General features: G+C 42.1%; 1 protein-coding gene across 3 annotated transcripts; it reads right to left on the reverse strand.

Moving 5' to 3' along the window:
- Nucleotides 1-3156: 3156 nt before the first annotated feature.
- LOC148085321 (WD repeat-containing protein 47-like) lies at nucleotides 3157-16420 on the reverse strand. Of its 3 annotated transcripts, none has more exons than XM_087783497.1 (16): nucleotides 16280-16420; nucleotides 13980-14222; nucleotides 13842-13925; nucleotides 13684-13768; nucleotides 11755-12063; nucleotides 11248-11690; nucleotides 9760-9847; nucleotides 7467-7636; nucleotides 7199-7405; nucleotides 7064-7130; nucleotides 5738-5889; nucleotides 5487-5656; nucleotides 5261-5431; nucleotides 5059-5190; nucleotides 4046-4264; nucleotides 3157-3984 (listed from the first exon to the last, which is right to left on the reverse strand). In XM_087783497.1, exons 2-16 carry the CDS (start codon nucleotides 14135-14137, stop codon nucleotides 3818-3820), a joined length of 2622 nt encoding a protein of 873 aa, XP_087639623.1. In that variant the 5' UTR covers nucleotides 14138-14222; nucleotides 16280-16420; the 3' UTR covers nucleotides 3157-3817. The 3 variants fall into 3 exon arrangements, with proteins under 3 accessions (XP_087639623.1, XP_087639624.1, XP_087639622.1); XM_087783498.1 differs by having other exon boundaries at nucleotides 5487-5653; nucleotides 7467-7639; XM_087783496.1 differs by having other exon boundaries at nucleotides 7467-7639.
- Nucleotides 16421-17285: the final 865 nt, after the last annotated feature.

A 17285-nucleotide genomic window follows, 5' to 3' on the forward strand; every position in this document is an offset into this window, starting at 1 on the left:
ATAACGATTGATGATCAATACAATAAATAAAGTGTTACCTCTCGTGTGGTCGGTGTCGCTCCACGCTCGCCTGCGGTGACAGTGTCGGCTTCTTTTTAAAGCTCCGCGACCCCGACTCTCTTTGTCCACTTTGACAAAGGGGGGGAATGATCCAGTGCTGCATGTGTGTGATGATAAACGCTCGCCCTCTTTTCTGTGCCGGTTCCCCTTCATCCCTTCATCCCTTCACTCGCCACATGCCCCCCATGGTTCTGCTTCTCCGCTGGTTCCTCTTCGTCTTAAAGTTGTGGACCAGAGTTTTGAATGTTGACGATGAATTATGTCTGTACTGCAGATGAACGGGTTTCATGGCGAACGTGCAGGATATTGTTGTTGAAAACACTAAAGTTAATTTTGAACTTTAGTAACCTCTTGACAGGTTCATCGGTGGCTACGATTGACAACATCCGCAGAACAAATGAAGTGGAAACCACTACTGTGATGTGTCGATGAAGCTTCATGAAACAGTGTCATATTTTTCAGATGGCAGTAGGGGGCGCCCTCATCTTAAAAATGATGTGAGGTTTCAATAAAATAGCCTTTCAAATCAATAGATTATAGAGCAAAGAGTGACATCTATTTTCCTGGATCTAAGCAGTGCTTTCAACACCATCAGGTCAGACATCCTGAGGGACAAGCTGGAGCTGTCTGGAGCGGACACTCACCTCACAGACTGGATTGTGGACTACCTCACCAACCGTCCACAGTTCGTGAAGACCCGGGATGGTGTTTCGAGGACTGTACTGTGCAGTGTAGGGGTCCCCCAGGGAACAGTGTCGGCACCGTTCCTTTTTTCACTGTACACTGCAGACTTCCAACACCTGTCTCCCACCAGTCACCTGCAGAAGTTCTCGGACGACTCCGCCATCGTCGGCCTCATTAAGGACGGGGATGACGGGTCGTACCGGGGACTTGTCCAGGACTTTGTTGACTGGTGCCTGGAAAACCACCTCAAGATCAACTCCAGCAAAACTAAGGAGTTGATTGTGGATTTCCGGCGGTGTCCCTCCATCTCCCCCTCACCACTGAACATCCAGGGACAGGACATTGAGATTGTCACGTCTTACAAGTTCCTGGGTGTTCACCTCAACAACCGCCTGGACTGGGTGGATAACACTGCTGCTCTTTATAAAAAAGAGCGGAGTAGACTCTATCTGCTCCGGAGGTTGAGGTCGTTTGGTGTCCAGGGGCCACTCCTGAAGTCATTCTATGACTCAGTAGTGGCCTCTGCCATCTTCAACGGTGTGGTCTGCTGGGGGAGCAGCATGACAGCAAAGGATAGGGCTAAACTGGACAGCCTTATTAAGAAGGCCGGTTACGTCCTAGGGCGCCCCCTGGATCCTGTGGAGGAAGTGTCTGGGAGGAGGATACGGAGCAAGCTGGGCTCCATGAGGAAGAACTTATCTCACCCTCTCCGGCACACACTGAGGGCATTGAGGAGCTCCATCAATGATAGGATGCTCCATCCCCGGTGTGTGAGGGAAAGGTACCGCAGGTCTTTCCTCCCTGCTGCCATCAGACTCCACAACAAGAACACACCAAGATAAATATTTAACTGCACCTTTCTTGTTATTTTTGTAAATATGATTGTGAATATATAATATAGTGCAGATTTATTTATTTTCTATTCTATTTAGATTTTCTTTCTTTTTCTTTTTATTATATTTTATTTCTGGGTGTTTTATTTTCTTGGTATATTACTCTGGCTGTTGTTGAACCGAATTTCCCCTCGCGGGACAAATAAAGGTTTCTGATTCTGATTCTGATCTAGTGGACTCAGGAAATAATGAGACTGTTTCATGAAGCTTCATCAACACATCACTAAAAACAAGATGGATTGATAAATAATGTTCTTGTTAACTTGGCAATGGATTTGGAGCATTTCATTTTAATCAGACTTTCTCATATGAACCTAAAAGTGGCCCTAGACTGTTTCCTACGCTGTGATGGGTGACAAGCTTGGTCATCCAGGAAAGGCTTAGACTAGAGCTGCTCTAAACAGGATGCTCTCTTGAAGCCATAGTGGTGAAGTGTGACCAACGGGAAACCTCAGGGACACCCTGGAAAGACTTTGTTTCAATTCTGGATTTATGTTCCGTCCGCACCCCCCCTCCCCCTTTAGCCATTTAATAGGGTCTCCAATTCTCCAAACAGCCGAAGTGAACCTTTATAAAATCCCCTATCGTGTGCACAGAGATCGAGTGAACATTGATTTCCCATTCAGAGCTGTATATTACCCACAATGCAATGCAGTGGTGCATAAAAAAACCATCCATGCAACGATGCAGCGGCAGTGATGGACCATGTTTTATGAAGGACGATAAATGGCATAAATATAAATAAATAACTAAATGTATGAATAAATGTCAAAATAAATGATTTTTATTTGTGTTGAAGAACCATGCTTTTCTGTATATATATAAATATATTTATACATAAATAAATAAAAGACGAAATGTTTGAATACAAAAATAAGTTAATGTCAAAATAAACTAAAATAAAATCAGAAGTCATTTTAATATTTGTTTATTCAAACATTTATACATTTCGTTATGTATTTATATATTTATTTATACTTTATGTCATTTATCGTGCTTCATAATAGTTGCTCTCTCCGTTTCCCACCACATTTTATAAATTTTTTTTTATTAATTAAAAGGAGGAAGCTGGCTACCTGTTTGTTGTTGTGAAATTTATTATAACGCTTAGAGTAATTCCACATTTACCATAAATCACATTTTAAAAAAAAGGCCGTATTTTTCCTGTAGTGACGCGTTATGTCCGGTAGATGTCGTTAAACTTAACAATCGCTCCACACGTTCTAGTTTCATATTCCGTCAACCTTTACACGTATTTTATTGAATCAAAGGCAATAGAAAAAAAAGAATACGGTTAGTTATATCTAAAAAAGGCTATTTAAAACGAGGTCAGGTGAGTTTCATCATCGATTCCAAACCCCCTCCTCCACCCTCCCAAGTGTGACGTCATAGCAAGTCCTCAGGGCAAATCAAACGTGTTTTGAATACTATATTGTAAACTGTCTTCTTGGGAGACGATAGATGGCGCTGTTGTTGCACGGTATCTCAAAAGTTGGATGAAAAAAAACAGTAAACTATATGGAGGTCATGGAAACTACTCTTTTATTAGTGCAAAAATAGAGAAGAAATGGATGTGTACGACACTGTGGACACAACAGTTACACAAATGCGTTCACACAATTCAAGAGTGACAATAAAAAGTACTTCATCTATGGTGCTGTCAGTGCTTAATCTAGTTGTCTGGTACAGTTTATTCAAAGATAACAACTCGACATTTTCTGTGGCTCATTTTGTCAGTTTCAACATTAGCAGCAAAGATTGTTTGACTTGTTTTTTTTCTTCATGCTTGATTGAAGGTCTTTCTTTTGAACAGATACTAGTGTCTCGTGAGAAACATGCGGACAATATTGCTTCATTTTTTCGACAGCGGTAGCTTTGCAAACTCAAAAAAGTGCACAGTGGATCATCTTCGACACAAGGCAACATGAATTTAAGAAATGTTTTTTTCTCTTTGCATAGAAGAACAAAAGAAGCAGCGACAAAACTAGAGACAAAACCTTGACTTTTCGGCTCATCAGTGTTAGCAGGTTCATCATAGCAGTGAAACAAAGTGCTCGCAGTGAACTGAAGGTGACATTTATAATCAAACATGGTGAGTAGAATGTCTGAGATCTAAGACCAGTGTTGCCTACTTGTGAACTCTCATCTCTGATCCTGTCTCGCACCAGGATCTTCACCTTCTATTGCTCCTCATGCTTGGTGTCGGCCGGCGCCGGAGCCCACAGGACCACCGTGCGATCGGCGGACGAGGAGATGAAGGTCTGATCGCGGGGGTGCCAGCGACACTGGATCACCTTGTCCTCGTGCTCCCCGGCCAGGGCCTGAGGCAGCGGCTTGGTGAGGCACCCTAAGGGGGTTTCGAGAGGAGGCGTCAGAATCGGAGGGCGTGAGTGCAGGAGCATGTTTACCTTGAAGGTCGCCGACCATCATCTTGTTGTCGTAGGAGCCGGTGAGGAGGTGATGAGCTCCCGGGGAGAAGCGAACCGAGCGGACGTCGCTGCCGTGCGGGCGATACGTCTGGACCACCCGGCTTCCTCTGATGTCGTACAAGAGGCAGGTACTGTCTTCCTGACCCGTGGCCATCAGGCGCCCGCTCGGGTCCACTGCCACCGAAGCCACCGCACTTCCTGTGTGTGGGGGCGATTAGTTTGTTTGTACAAAACTCTCTTTTCATTGAGATATTTACATTAGAAAATGATCTTAAGCCCCGCCCACTGAAAACACATTGTTTTTCGGGAGATGGAATCTTGTTTCTGATAATCACGCCCACTCTGCTGTGATTGGTCAAACATCGAAGGCAGCATCATCAATCCTGGAAGTCTACACCTTCTTTTGAAACAGTTTATTTTGGTGTCTAAACAAGAAGGATCTGTCTCACCTGCAGTTAATACAAAACTCCGCAGCGAGAATTCTGACCCGCTCTAGTAGAAGAACTCACATTTCCCCGATCCTTAAAACTCTTGAAGAACCATCGTAAGACATTTTTAATTGTGCTTTTTTCCCAATTTTCTGGGACTCCTGTGTTTGTCTTATGTTGTCTTGGCTCAAGATTTTTTAATTACTGTGTATTTTTAAATGTGTATTGCTTTTGATTGTTCAAGCGCTTTGTGACCCTGGTCTAGAAAAACGCTTTACAAATAACTCTTAACTTACTTACTTACTCCAAGGGACTTTTTGTATAAACAAAGTGGGGCGTGATCACAGCTGGCTGGAGGAGGAGTGAGTTCATTATAACGTCATAATGGACTCCGCTCTCGTAACCTCTCGTTTGCTCAGATTTCAGAGCAACTTTATAAAGTAATAAGTTGAAAACATGGTCATGATGAGGGACTTACTGCATCTTGGAGGAAGACTGTGAGTGACGTTTCACATTAGTCGACCTTTGAAGACTAGAGAGCATCTTCTCGAGACGATGACCCACCTGACCCGTGCAAGCTTGTTCCAACAACCCTCACGCAACTGGGCACCCTCATGTCCCAGAACCGGACGGTCTTGTCCTGCGAGCCCGAAGCGATCATCCAGCCGCTCCAGGTGTACAGAGTCAGGATGTGACCTGAACAGTAGAACATCATGATGAGTCACAGAAGAAGAAGAAGAAGAAGAAGGGCTGGTCAGACAAGCACCGGTGTGTCCGTTGAGGGCGTGGAGACCCTGTCCCCTCTGGCAGTCCGTGGTGTAGATGTTGCAGTCTCCGGCCCCGGCACTGATCAGGATGGACCCCCCACTTTCAGGACCTTCCATGAAGGCCAGGTCTCTGATGGTTCCATCATGCATGCTGAACTCCAGATCGGGACCTTGAGTCGAGATGAAGTTCAATCATTGGAGTCGATCCAAAGTGTGCGGCAGTACCTGTGGCGTTGCAGTTGTCGGGGTTGAAAGGCAGAACTTTGACAAGCTTGTCGTTGGACCCGGTGGCGAGCAGCTGACCACAGCGGCTCCAGGCCACGCAGTAGATGGAACCTTTGTGGTGTTTGTTCCTCCTGAAGCGAACCAGAGGCTGCTTGACTGCACCGGAGCTGCTGAGGTCAACATGAAGGTTCAGCATTAAAGCAGTTTGTACTGAACTGTAATGGGTTTTCTGAGGAGGCTTAGAGGTTCACCTGGGGGACTGGGTCTCAGAATAAGAGCAGACTCTCAGAGTTTTGGAGTTGGAGCCGACAGCATAGAGAGATCCAGAAGGGTGGAAGGCCACGGCACGTATGGCCTGAGTGTCCTCCAGCTGACTCACTTTGACAAACTGGGATTTGGATTTCTACAGTTGAACACACACACCAACATGTGGGGATGTGACATATATGTGACCCTGATACATTACAACGAGAAGAACATTTGAACTACAACATTTGCATTGTGATGCAGTGTGAATGCTGAATCTGTAAACTGAAATGCTAGAAGAAGTAGTATAATTAGTAGTTTAAGTAGAATTAGTAGTAATAATAGAATTAGTAGTTAAAATAGAATTATTAGTATAAGTAGTTGTAGAATTAGTAGTATAATTAGAATTAGTAGTAAAAGTAGAAGTAGTAGTAGAATTAGAAGTACAATTAGAATTAGCAGTAGAAGTAGTAGTAGAATTAGTAGTATAAGTGGAAGTAGAATTATTAGTAAAAGTACATTTAGTAGTATAAGTAGAATTAGTAGTAAAGGTAGAAGTAGTACAAGTAGTAATATAATTAGTAGTATAAGTGGAAGTAGAATTAGTAGTATAAGTATAAGCATTAGTAGAATTAGAAGTATAAGTAGTAGAATTAGAATAAGTAGTAAAAGTAGAAGTAGAAGTAGTAGAATTAGTAGTATCAGTGGAAGTACAATTATTAGTAAAAGTACAATTAGTAGTATAAGTAGAATTATTAGTAAATTTAGAAGAAGTATAAGTAGTAATATAATTACTAGTATAAGTGGAAGTAGAATTAGTAGTATAAGTATAAGCATTAGTAGAATTAGTAGTATAAGTAGAATTAGCAATAAAAGTATATGTAGTAGAAGTATTAAAATCAGAAGTATATGTAGAATAAGTAGTAGTAGAATAATTAGAAGAAGAATTAGTAGTAAACGTAGACGTAGTAGCAGAATTAGTAGTAGAAATAGTAGTACTAGTAGTAGTATGTAGACAAAGTGTTTATACAGTTGAATTAAGTGTCTAGGTGTGAGTAAATGAATGTTTCTGAAGGTCAAAGTTGAAATAAGAAAAAGAGGAATAGAAGAAAGAGTTGAAGAGATAAAAGAAAGATAGAACATTGAACGAGCCGCTACTGTCTCCTTATTTCCTGAGTCCACTAGATGTCACTCTTTGCTCTATAATGTTTGACTTTGAAAACTGACTCTATTGAAACCTCACATCATTTTTAAGCTGAGGGCGCCCTCTACTATCCTCAGAAAAAACACTGCTTCATGAAGCTTCATCGACACATCACTAGTTGAACTACCTGCTTCGTTGTCTTTCGTGTCGTGGTCTGCGACTCATCTGCTGAGCGTCCGTTGATCTTCTCGGAGCTGAAACGTAAACACATATAGATTCTCATGTTCACAAACCACACGTGTGATGAACATCGACCTCTGACCTCTGGCTCGTCACCACCGGGGACTCGCAGAAACGAGGCATCACGTGACCTCCGCTCTGTATGGGGGTGCTGCTGCCCACCCCGGAATCCGGAGTCTGACTCGTGTCCGGGGCCTCCGGACCCTCGTGAGCTGGTCCGTTCCACGGCGGCCCCAACTGGGCCAAGACCTCGTCGCCCACGTTCATCTCCTCCAGTTTGCGAATGGACCTGAAGAACAACTTGTTTATATACCAAACAGATTTATAATGATCCCTAAAGCGAGCCGTACCTCCTGAGGAAGGTCTCGGTCAGGTTGTCCTGGGATCTGTCCTGAGGCTTCACTCCTCCCTCCAGCAGCATCTGCTGGTAAACTTGTCTCTGCTGCTCCTTCTGCTCGCGGTGCTGCTGAACACGGAGGCTCTGCCTGTAGAACTCCTGCAGCTGCTCGCTGGAGTCTCCCTGCTGACGCACAAGTCCATGGATTTGAATTCAGGATATATTGTATATATAAAAATAAGATATAGTGATTAATCAGCCTAATAGTTAAGATCTAATAAAGTAGAAGATCCTAAATGTGCCTGTTGAGTCGACAGACTAAGAAAGTAGATTTTTTTATCGATGTATTACATTCTTTTGACACCAGAGGGCGGTAAAAACAATATTTTTTAGTATTTATAACATCTTTCTGTTGAACAGTTTTTTTAAAATATGCTAATACACCAGATCTAATGTCCATATTCATGCTGCGCAGTTCCTTCGTATCAATCTCAGATTTATTTTAATGTAAATTCAGCAACGTCTTTGTTTAATAATAGAAGCTGACAACTCTTGATGACTGTCCTCACTTTCAATGCCCACTAGATGGCGCTCTCTTCACTATAATGGTTGGCCTCGAACAACTAGAGGCGCTAGAACGTCCCAGACTTTATTGCTGATACTTTAGGAATATTGCGTAAAATGTTTTTGGCAACAATAATTTTCCTTGATCTATTTTCCTTTAGGAAATAATTTTCCTTAATTTTCCTTGTGTTGTTCTCAGTGTTATCTTGACCTTTAAAGTATATATTTTATTTAATGTTGTTTTGATTGTTTAAGCGCTTTGTGACCCTGGTCTGGAAAAGCGCTATATAAATACAAATTACTTACTTACAATATTCAGGTAAATCTTTTTTTCCCTAACATTTCTGGTATTTTAATCTTAACTGTGTAAATATGATACTTAATGTATTGTTTTTATACTAAAGCCGTAACTCATGGACTGTTTAATGTATCAAGCTTCAATTTTACGAGTGTGTCAAATCATCAACAGTTTATCAAAGTATTTTACTCTGAATTTTTAGACGATTTTTCAAACAAGAAATGTAGTGCAGCGATTCACCACTTGAGGTCGCCATTACAATTGTTTTTTATCACGTTCTAGTATAATGAAGTAAAACAATTAGCAGTCTATCATATAACGCCTGTTAAGATTTTATTAACGTTATTTACTGGAAGCACATTATTATTATTATTATTATTATTAGATAGATGGATAGATACTTTATTGATCCCGCAGGAGAAATTATTTGTATTATCTGTAAAAAATACATCCATAAATACATAATAAACGCAATCTAAATGAATACAATGATACAATTAATTTATACAAAACATCTAAAAATACATTAATAAAAAATTCTAAAGTTAACAAGAAAAAGTTAAAGTGTATGTGTTTTTATTATAATATAATAATATAATATAAATAACGTTTTTCTATCGATCTATTATATTGTTACTATAATCATAATATATTGTTACAATATAATTATTAAAGTCTATTATCATTTTTATTATTATACCATGCAAATGCCAGATTAAATAATTCCCCCTCGACAGATTTAAGGTTTAAAAGACAATGAAAGGTTTGAAACTATACAAATATAGATTATTTAAATGTTGCAACACATAGAATTAATCTAAAAATACCACAGGAGAGTAGCTGAGAGTATATTTTCAACAATATCTACATTCATATGATCTGCTGAACGTTAATTCAATCAAAGGCTGTTTGATGCAAACCAAGCCTCGCACACGAGACAAACTCTCGCGGACTAAACTCCTCAAGGCCTCTGCCTTCCTCCTGCACCCGATAAAAGTTTTCAAGGCTCTCATCACTCCTGCGGGTCTCGTCTGATCATTGCCATCTGCCCCCTCAACACCGTCCACACCTCCACCTGATGGTAGATAAAAGTGAGTGATGATGACGGCGGCCTGTGGCGCGACGGCGCATCCAATCAGGACCGTCCGCCTCCCTTTTCCCTTGACCTCCGACTCCGACGCCGAAACAAAAAAAGTGTCAGCGGCTGTCGGGGGATGATCGACGGCTGCTTTTGATGAGGCGGATATGGAGATGCGGGGGTTCAGGGAGAACCTCGCGGTCGACTCCTAAATCTGTTATGATGACTTTAAGAAGATGTCGACTCATCAGATTTATGTCAACTGTTTATCCAAAGGTGATGTGGGATTGATTGACGAGACTGTTTCAAAGTGCGACGCCGTCACGTCAGACCTTGTTTATGCCTGTTTTGTTGTTTTTTTATCACCTGATTAGTTTCTGCGACACCTGATGAGCCGTCGTCTTTGCTGGTGGTCAGGGGAGTCCTGGTCCTGTCGTCCCCCTGAGGACGGCCCCTGGAATCAAAGTCAGATGATGAGTCGAAAAGATGGATTTTAGTCAAATGGTTTACAGGTTTAATGTAGAAGTTATATTCACGGACGGACCTTCATATAAAACCATTTTTTTTCGCTAGTTTAAAAGTTTAATTTTTAAACAAACTTGACAGAAACGAGCGTCTTGACGTGTCAAGAGTCACAAGAGTCAAATTTGTCACATTCCCCTTTCCTCAGGCTTTTATTTTGTACAGTCATTTCCTGTGATTCCTGTGTTTCGTTGCTCTCTTGACAGTCGGTGAGGCTGATGCTTGGCAAGATCCACGGCTCTTGACTATCAGGACAATTAGCGGTTCTGCATAAAGAGTCTACTCAAGAGTCGATGTCAGCACGTCGTTTCTGGACAATCGGTAAAGCTCTCGGTTGTTCGCCTAGTGAAACTACTTTGCATCTTGGACGCTAACCTGACTGTGAGCGCTTTGTCTTTCCTTTGGTGAGTTCTGGCCCTAATTTTTACCTTTTTGTGTTTTGGAGTGGATCTAGCGCCTTGCAGCCGCACCTGTTTCTTTCTTATACTTCTGGTTTTTAATTGGACTTGGAAAGACTGATGCTGTGTCTCAAATCGCATACTACTCTTAGTATGCTAGAAGTTAGTATGCATCAGTTTAGTGTACGTACTAACTAGTACGCAAATTCTCCACAGATAGTATGTCTCAAATCAAACACTGCTGCTACACACTAACCGGAGATCACATGACAGCTTCTTCTTCTACTTCTATTTAACGATGTTTCAACCAGCTGTTTGAACGCTATCGCCGACACCTGCTGGCAGCACGTTTTGCAAGTTTGGAAAAAGAAATAAAGAAAAAATATGAGAATCTAAATAATCTCGAGATATTTAAGCTGGTATCAGCAGCGAAGACGTGTTTATCCTCCTACTGCTGCGGAAAATGCACCTGTAAGTATATGCATTTATATATGACGTAACTTCCGTTAAAACGTCACTAAGATGGCGGCTGTTTAGTGTGGTTAGTGTCCATCGAACCATGCTAGTTTTGTGGGCGTGTTAGTACGCCAATTTAGTGTGCATGGCGCACTAAATTTCGCATACTAAGAATTGAGACGCACTAAAAATACTAACTTTTAGTACGCTAGTATGCGATTTGAGACACAGCATGAGATTTGGACTCTGTGAACCTTTGTCACCATCTTGTGGACGTGTTGTGTATTACAGAGTGTTGTCGTGAAGCGATGTCTTTTGTGAACCTCCCCTGCCTTAATGATCCTCCGTTTCTGGGTCATCTTGCTAACTAAACTATTACAAATATATCATATTTTACCTCCACCTTTAAGACATAATAATATAACGAATAGAACTGAAATGATATACATTACAAATGTCTCTTGGACCGGTATCTCACCTCTCGGGTGACTCCTGCTGATGCACGTTGTTCTCCACGAGGCTCCGACTGAGAGCAGGCTTCACGTCCACCTTCATCGCTCTCCTGTTCTGGGCGGCGAGGCCGTGGGAGAGCCCGTCCAGGGTCGGGTTCAGGGACCGGGACATGTAGCTGTCGGCCGAGTGCGGCCTCTGCAGGAACGGGGAGGCGGCGCAGGGCGACAGGCGGCTGATCAGTGGCGTCAGGAGGTCAACCGGAGCCGTCGTCGTCCTGTGGGGCTTCACCAGCCGGTCCACGTGGATGTTGAGCGTCTGCTGCTGGAAGGTGCAGGAGAACGCCGTGGAGGAGAGGTTCTGCAGCCAGGAGAGCAGCGACAGGTCCAGCTCGGTGCAGCCGTTTCCACACAGCAGGTCCACGCCGAGCAGAACCTCCCCCTCTGTGATCTCTTCTCCGGTCGCCTTGCTCTGAGGCAAGAGGTGAGAAGGTTTTAATGGTTACTGTCACCATTTAAAGTCTAAAGTTCCAGACCTGGCAGAACTCCACGCAGCACTCGTACAGGATCCCCTTGATGAGCAGCTGGAAGAGTCGGTTGCCGCTGGCGGTGAAGCCGGCCTCGCTCAGCTTCCTGTCGGCCGGTATGAACTCCGCCACCATGGAGCAGGCCTCCTCGAAGCAGTGGACCCGGGCCGTGCTGGGGTTCCAGTCCTTGAACTCGGCGTGGTGGGTGAGGCGGGGGAGCGTGAGGAGGAGGCAGAGTTTGCTGTAGTCGTCTTTGGACGAGCAGAACGGCTCCAGGCTGTGGAGACATCTGACGGCTTCTTGCATGGTGAGCTCCAGCTGGAGGTTTGGAAAGGTACACTTTTAAATAGAGGAGGAGTCGGTGAAGCTTCATGAAGCAGTGTCATATTTTTCAGAGGACAGTAGGGGGCGCCCTCATATTAAAAATGATGTGAGGTTTCAATAGAATATCTTTTCATATCAATACATTATAGAGGAAAGAGTGACATCTAGTGGACTCAGGAAATAAAGAAACTGCTTCATGAAGCTTTATCACATTACTAGTTTTAGGGAACACTTCAGGATCAGGGGTCTCAAACTGGAGGTCACCAGAGGTCTTGTTGGAACAAGGTCATAAGCTGTGACATCTTTCATCTTATTTTCTGCACGTCTCTTTACCAAATTATATTACAATTTTGCTGTTTGATGTCCTCGGAAGTTTGTTGGGTTCCACTGCAAATATTGACTATTTCTTTGAGTCTTTTTTCCTTTACCCTTGGACATTAGGGTTTACTCCGGGTACTCTGGTTTCCTCCCACAGTACAAAAACATACAGAGGTTGATTGAGAACTTGGGTAAATTGTCTGTAGGTATGAGTGTGTGTGTAAATGCTTGTATGTCCTGCGACAGACTGGCGTCCTGTCCAGGGTGTCCCCTGACTCTTGCCTGAAGAAACTGGGATAAACTTTAGCCCCCCCGAAACTCCCATAAGGGAATAAGCTGCAGAAAACAGATTGGATGTATGGAGCCAAGCCAATAGACTTCAAATCTTACATGAAGTTGTATTATAATAGAGTTTGTTTATATTTGTTTGTATTGCAATCACCTGTTCTGGAGACTATAGGGGTTAAAGAAGGGCTTTTGGTGTTGATCAGCTTTTTTGCAATTTTGGTTTTAGTTACATTTGATTTCAACCCAGAATGATAACATTTGCAAAAAAAAAGCATTATCTTGTAGTGGTGTCGATGAAGCTTCATGAAACAGTGTCATTATTTCCTGAGTCCACTAGATGTCACTCTTTGCTCTATAATCTATTGATTTGAAAAACTATTCTATTGAAACCTCACATCATTTTTAAGCTGAGGGCGCCCCCTACTGTTACTTTTGTTAATATTTGTTTGTTTTTTTATTTGTCCCATTCAACGCAACAGTTCCTACGTTATTGAATGCATCACGCTCACCTGTGTCACCCATAGACAATCAAAGCATATTTGTGGTGTAATCGATTTTAGTGTTTTAGCATAGTTTTAGTTTCTGTTTCTTTTTCATTCATTCATTCATTGGTCAGCGTTTCGTCCTTTACTCACATGATGATGCTTCCTCATAATGTTTAAAGGTCAACTAACGTCAAACTCTCCTGACTCACACACATGTTTCAAATGTTAAAATCTTCCTCTCCAAGATGCATTAAGTCTCTCATCATGACCATGTTTTCAACTCGTTACTTTATAAAGTTCTCCCCTGTCTGAAATCTGGGCGAACGAGAGGTTACGAGAGTCCATTATGACGTAATAATGGATTCACTCCTCCTCCATCAGCTGTAATCACGCCTCGCTTTGTTTATACAACGAGTCCCTTGAAGGTGTTTGGGGGATTAATAACACGTGATGACAAACCTCAACATTTGACCAATCACAGCAGAGTGGGCGTGGTTATGATAAACAAGATTTCAAGACTTACGTTTTGGGGATTATCTACGGCGGACATGGCGTTGTTGACGCACAGAGCCTCCAGATATTTCTGCTTGAGGATCAAGTAGCGAAACCTTGAACGTTGAGAACAGAACAAGTTGACGGTTTGAGGCAGATTTAAAAAAAAAAAAGATCAAACATCCAAACCTTTTCTTGTCAAACTTCTCCATGTCCTCTAGAGGCTGAATGAACTGCATGACTTCCTCCCACTGCCCGTCCAGGATCAGCTGCCTGAGAGAGACACGGATTTAAAACCCGACCCTGGTCAGCGAGGAGCGTCAGAACCTGAGGAAGAGCATGTCGTCGGAGTAGAGTCCGTTGATGACGCCGCTCTCCCGCTCCAGCGCCAGCATGCTGATGTGCAGCTTCTTGTGGTGCAGGAAGTCCAGGATCAGCTTGATGACCTCGGCCTCCTTCACGCTGATGCTCTCCTCCGCCGTCATGTTGACCAACACACTCTGCTGTGCCTTCGCTCACCTTCACTCCTCTTGACTGTGTGATGGTCGTCGCCGCAGCAGCTGATCAGAGCTACGGTAAATAAAGACACCAGAGCGATCAAAGACACAAGTAAACAACTGTTGGGACTAAAGAAGAGTCCTTTAAACATCCTTTAATCAACTGTTTCAAAATGAGTAAAATTAGGAAGGAAGGGTAGGAAGTAAGGAAGGAAGGGTAGGAAAGAAGGAAGGGTAGGTCGGTAGTAAGGAAGGAAGGTTAGGTAGGTAGCTAGGAAGGAATGAAAGGTAGGAAGGAAGGGTTGGTAGGTAGTAAGGAAGGAAGGGTAGGAAAGAAGGAAGGTTAGGTAGGTAGCTAGAAAGGAAGGAAGGGTAGGAAAGAATGAAGGTTGGGTAGGTAGCTAGAAAGGAAGGATAGGTAGGTAGGTAGTAAGGAAGGAAGGGTAGGGAAGAAGGAAGGTTAGGTAGGTAGCTAGGAAGGGTAGGAAAGTGGGAAGGAAGGGTAGGTAGGTAGTAAGGAAGGAAGGAAGGGTAGGAAAGAAAGAAAGTTAGGTAGCTAGCTGGAAGGGTAGGTAGGTAAGGTAAGGTAAGTAGTAAGTAAGGAAGGTTAGATAGGTAGGTAGTAAGGAATGAAGGGTAGTAAGGAAGGAAGGAAGGTTAGGTAGGTAGCTAGAAAGGAAGGATGGGTAGGTAGGTAGCTAGAAAGGAAGGAAGGGTAGGTAGGTAGGTAGTAAGGAAGGAAGGGTAGGAAGGAAGGAAGGAAGGAAGGTTAGGTAGGCAGCTAGAAAGGAAGGATAGATAGGAAGTAAGGGTAGGAAGGAATGGTAGGTAGGTAGCTAGAAAGGAAGGAAGGGTAGGTAGGTAGGTAGTAAGGAAGGAAAGTTAGGTACGTAGCTAGAAAGGAAGGATAGATAGGAAGGAAGGAAGGAAGGGTAGGTAGGTAGGGTCCTATATTGACCAGTATACAGAGAGCTTTGCCTTATGGCTCAGCTCTCTCTTCACCAACACAGGTCGTATCAGCGTCTGCCTTACCTGACGCTGGTCTTTGAACTAATAAATGGTTTGATGTGAACTAGTCACTAAATGGTAGTGATGTGTTGATGAAGCTTCATGAACAGTGCCATGTTGTTTAGAGATCAGTAGGTGGCGCCATCAGTTTAAAAATGAAGTGATGTTTCATTAGAACAGTTGTTAAAAACAAAGGAAGATAGTGCAGAGATGCCATCTAGTGGATTCTGAACATAATGACACTTCTTCATGAAGCTTCATCAGACCAACACTAATAGATGGCACCGGTGCCAGATTTCATTGAGCTACTAGATAAGAGCTAAAGAGTATAAAACAGAGAGCGACATCTAGTGGCCTCAGTGAACCCTTGACGTGACTTTTCTATACATGTTCATGGGTTAAAGATCTGCCAATAGAAGCTCTAGCTTAGATTGATGACCCGCAGTGACAATCCCTGGTGCTTGAACAATCACAGCAGAGTGGGTGTGGTTATGGTTAAACAAGTTTTCATCTCCAGAAAAACAAAAAAAGAGTTTTCAGTGGGCGGGGCTTAAGATCATTTTCCAATGTAAATAATTAAATGAAAAGAGAGTTTTATACAAACAGACACTGATGATACAATAGAGTCCAACATCTATTTAAGACACACTTAAATCAACACATTAGTAGAAATTTAAGATTTTGAAATATGCTTTCTGTTTACAATCAGTTAACAGGACTGAGTCTTTAGATTCTTAGTGTTTTCTAAGTGTCTTTTTGGAGGAAGATGAAGACAACTGAGCTCCAGTTACTACATTAAAATGAACAAACATTTTTGTTCTATAACTGTAAAAAGGAACAGATTACTCTGAAAATAATCCCAACCCTTAGTCGACATGAGGGTGAGTAGAAAACGAGTGAAATCTGAATTCTAGTGACTATAAATAAATAAAGATTAAAGAGATAACAGAAGGATTTATTAGCACGACAAGCTAATGCTAATGCCACCAGCACGAGGCTGTTGTGATCATAAAGTGGCGGTTCGTCCATGATTGACAGGTGCGACCCTCCCTGACAACACAACACACGAGCCCAGTGAACACAAACACACGTCATCGTGCAGCAACAACACGTCAAATCCACCTGAGCGTCAGCGGCCGCAGCCTCCGGTGCGAAGCCGCTCCTGAGGCGCTGAACACGGCGAGCAACTCCAGGCCATGGTGGCGAGAATAATGTGGATTATTGTCTCACTGGAGGGTCGACATGCGACCATCATAGTCTGAGGCGGTGACGTCAGGGCCGGGCACACCCACCTGGAGACGCCTTCACTGACGACAGGAAATCTCAGTTTTCGAGACATCAAGTCGTGCTCAGATTATTATATTTTTGTTATTCTGACACATAACGATAACCAGAGTCAGGAATACATGGATACAAGTTATAAATATTGACATATCTGCCGCTACGCAGTTTTTTTAAACAAAATAAACATGAACAGAAATCGTTAAACTATTTGTATTTGCTTGTAAATTAAAACAAATATTGGGGTTAAAAGAACAACAATAATATATATTTATATTATAGACTTATTTACTTATTTATATATAACTATCCCTTATGTTTATTGTTTGGAAAGTTCACTTTCTATGTGAACTAATTCAAAGTTCAGTTCACCAATTTAAAATGAACGAGTTCAGGTCTTAATTTAAAACATGTGAAAGTTCAAGGCTACAAGAATGAACTAGTTCAAATAAAATCATACAATTCTATGTTTTTACAAGCTTTTCTTTTAAAAAAATATATGGTCTCGAAAAGCGCTATATAAATAAATATTACTTACTTACTTACTTATATATATTTTTTTACATTTAAAAATATTCATTAACATTTAACAATTAAAAATGTATTGTCAATATTATAAAAACAACAATTGTATGAGTTGGAACACAGTATAGAAGAGAATAAATAAATTAATCCACAAAATAGGATAAATACAAGAAAATAAACGACTGTTACGTTAAAGTAGGCAGATACAAATGAAATAAATGAAGAGTTTATGACTCGGATCCTATAAGTTTTAACCCTGAAGAACCAGGTTTATATCGAGGCAGAATCTCTGTCTATTCAGTCACAGTAGCAGTGATGCGTT

Source organism: Callionymus lyra, chromosome 2, assembly GCF_982586985.1.
Source record: "Callionymus lyra chromosome 2, fCalLyr1.hap1.1, whole genome shotgun sequence".
NCBI classification, from domain to species: domain Eukaryota; kingdom Metazoa; phylum Chordata; class Actinopteri; order Syngnathiformes; family Callionymidae; genus Callionymus; species Callionymus lyra.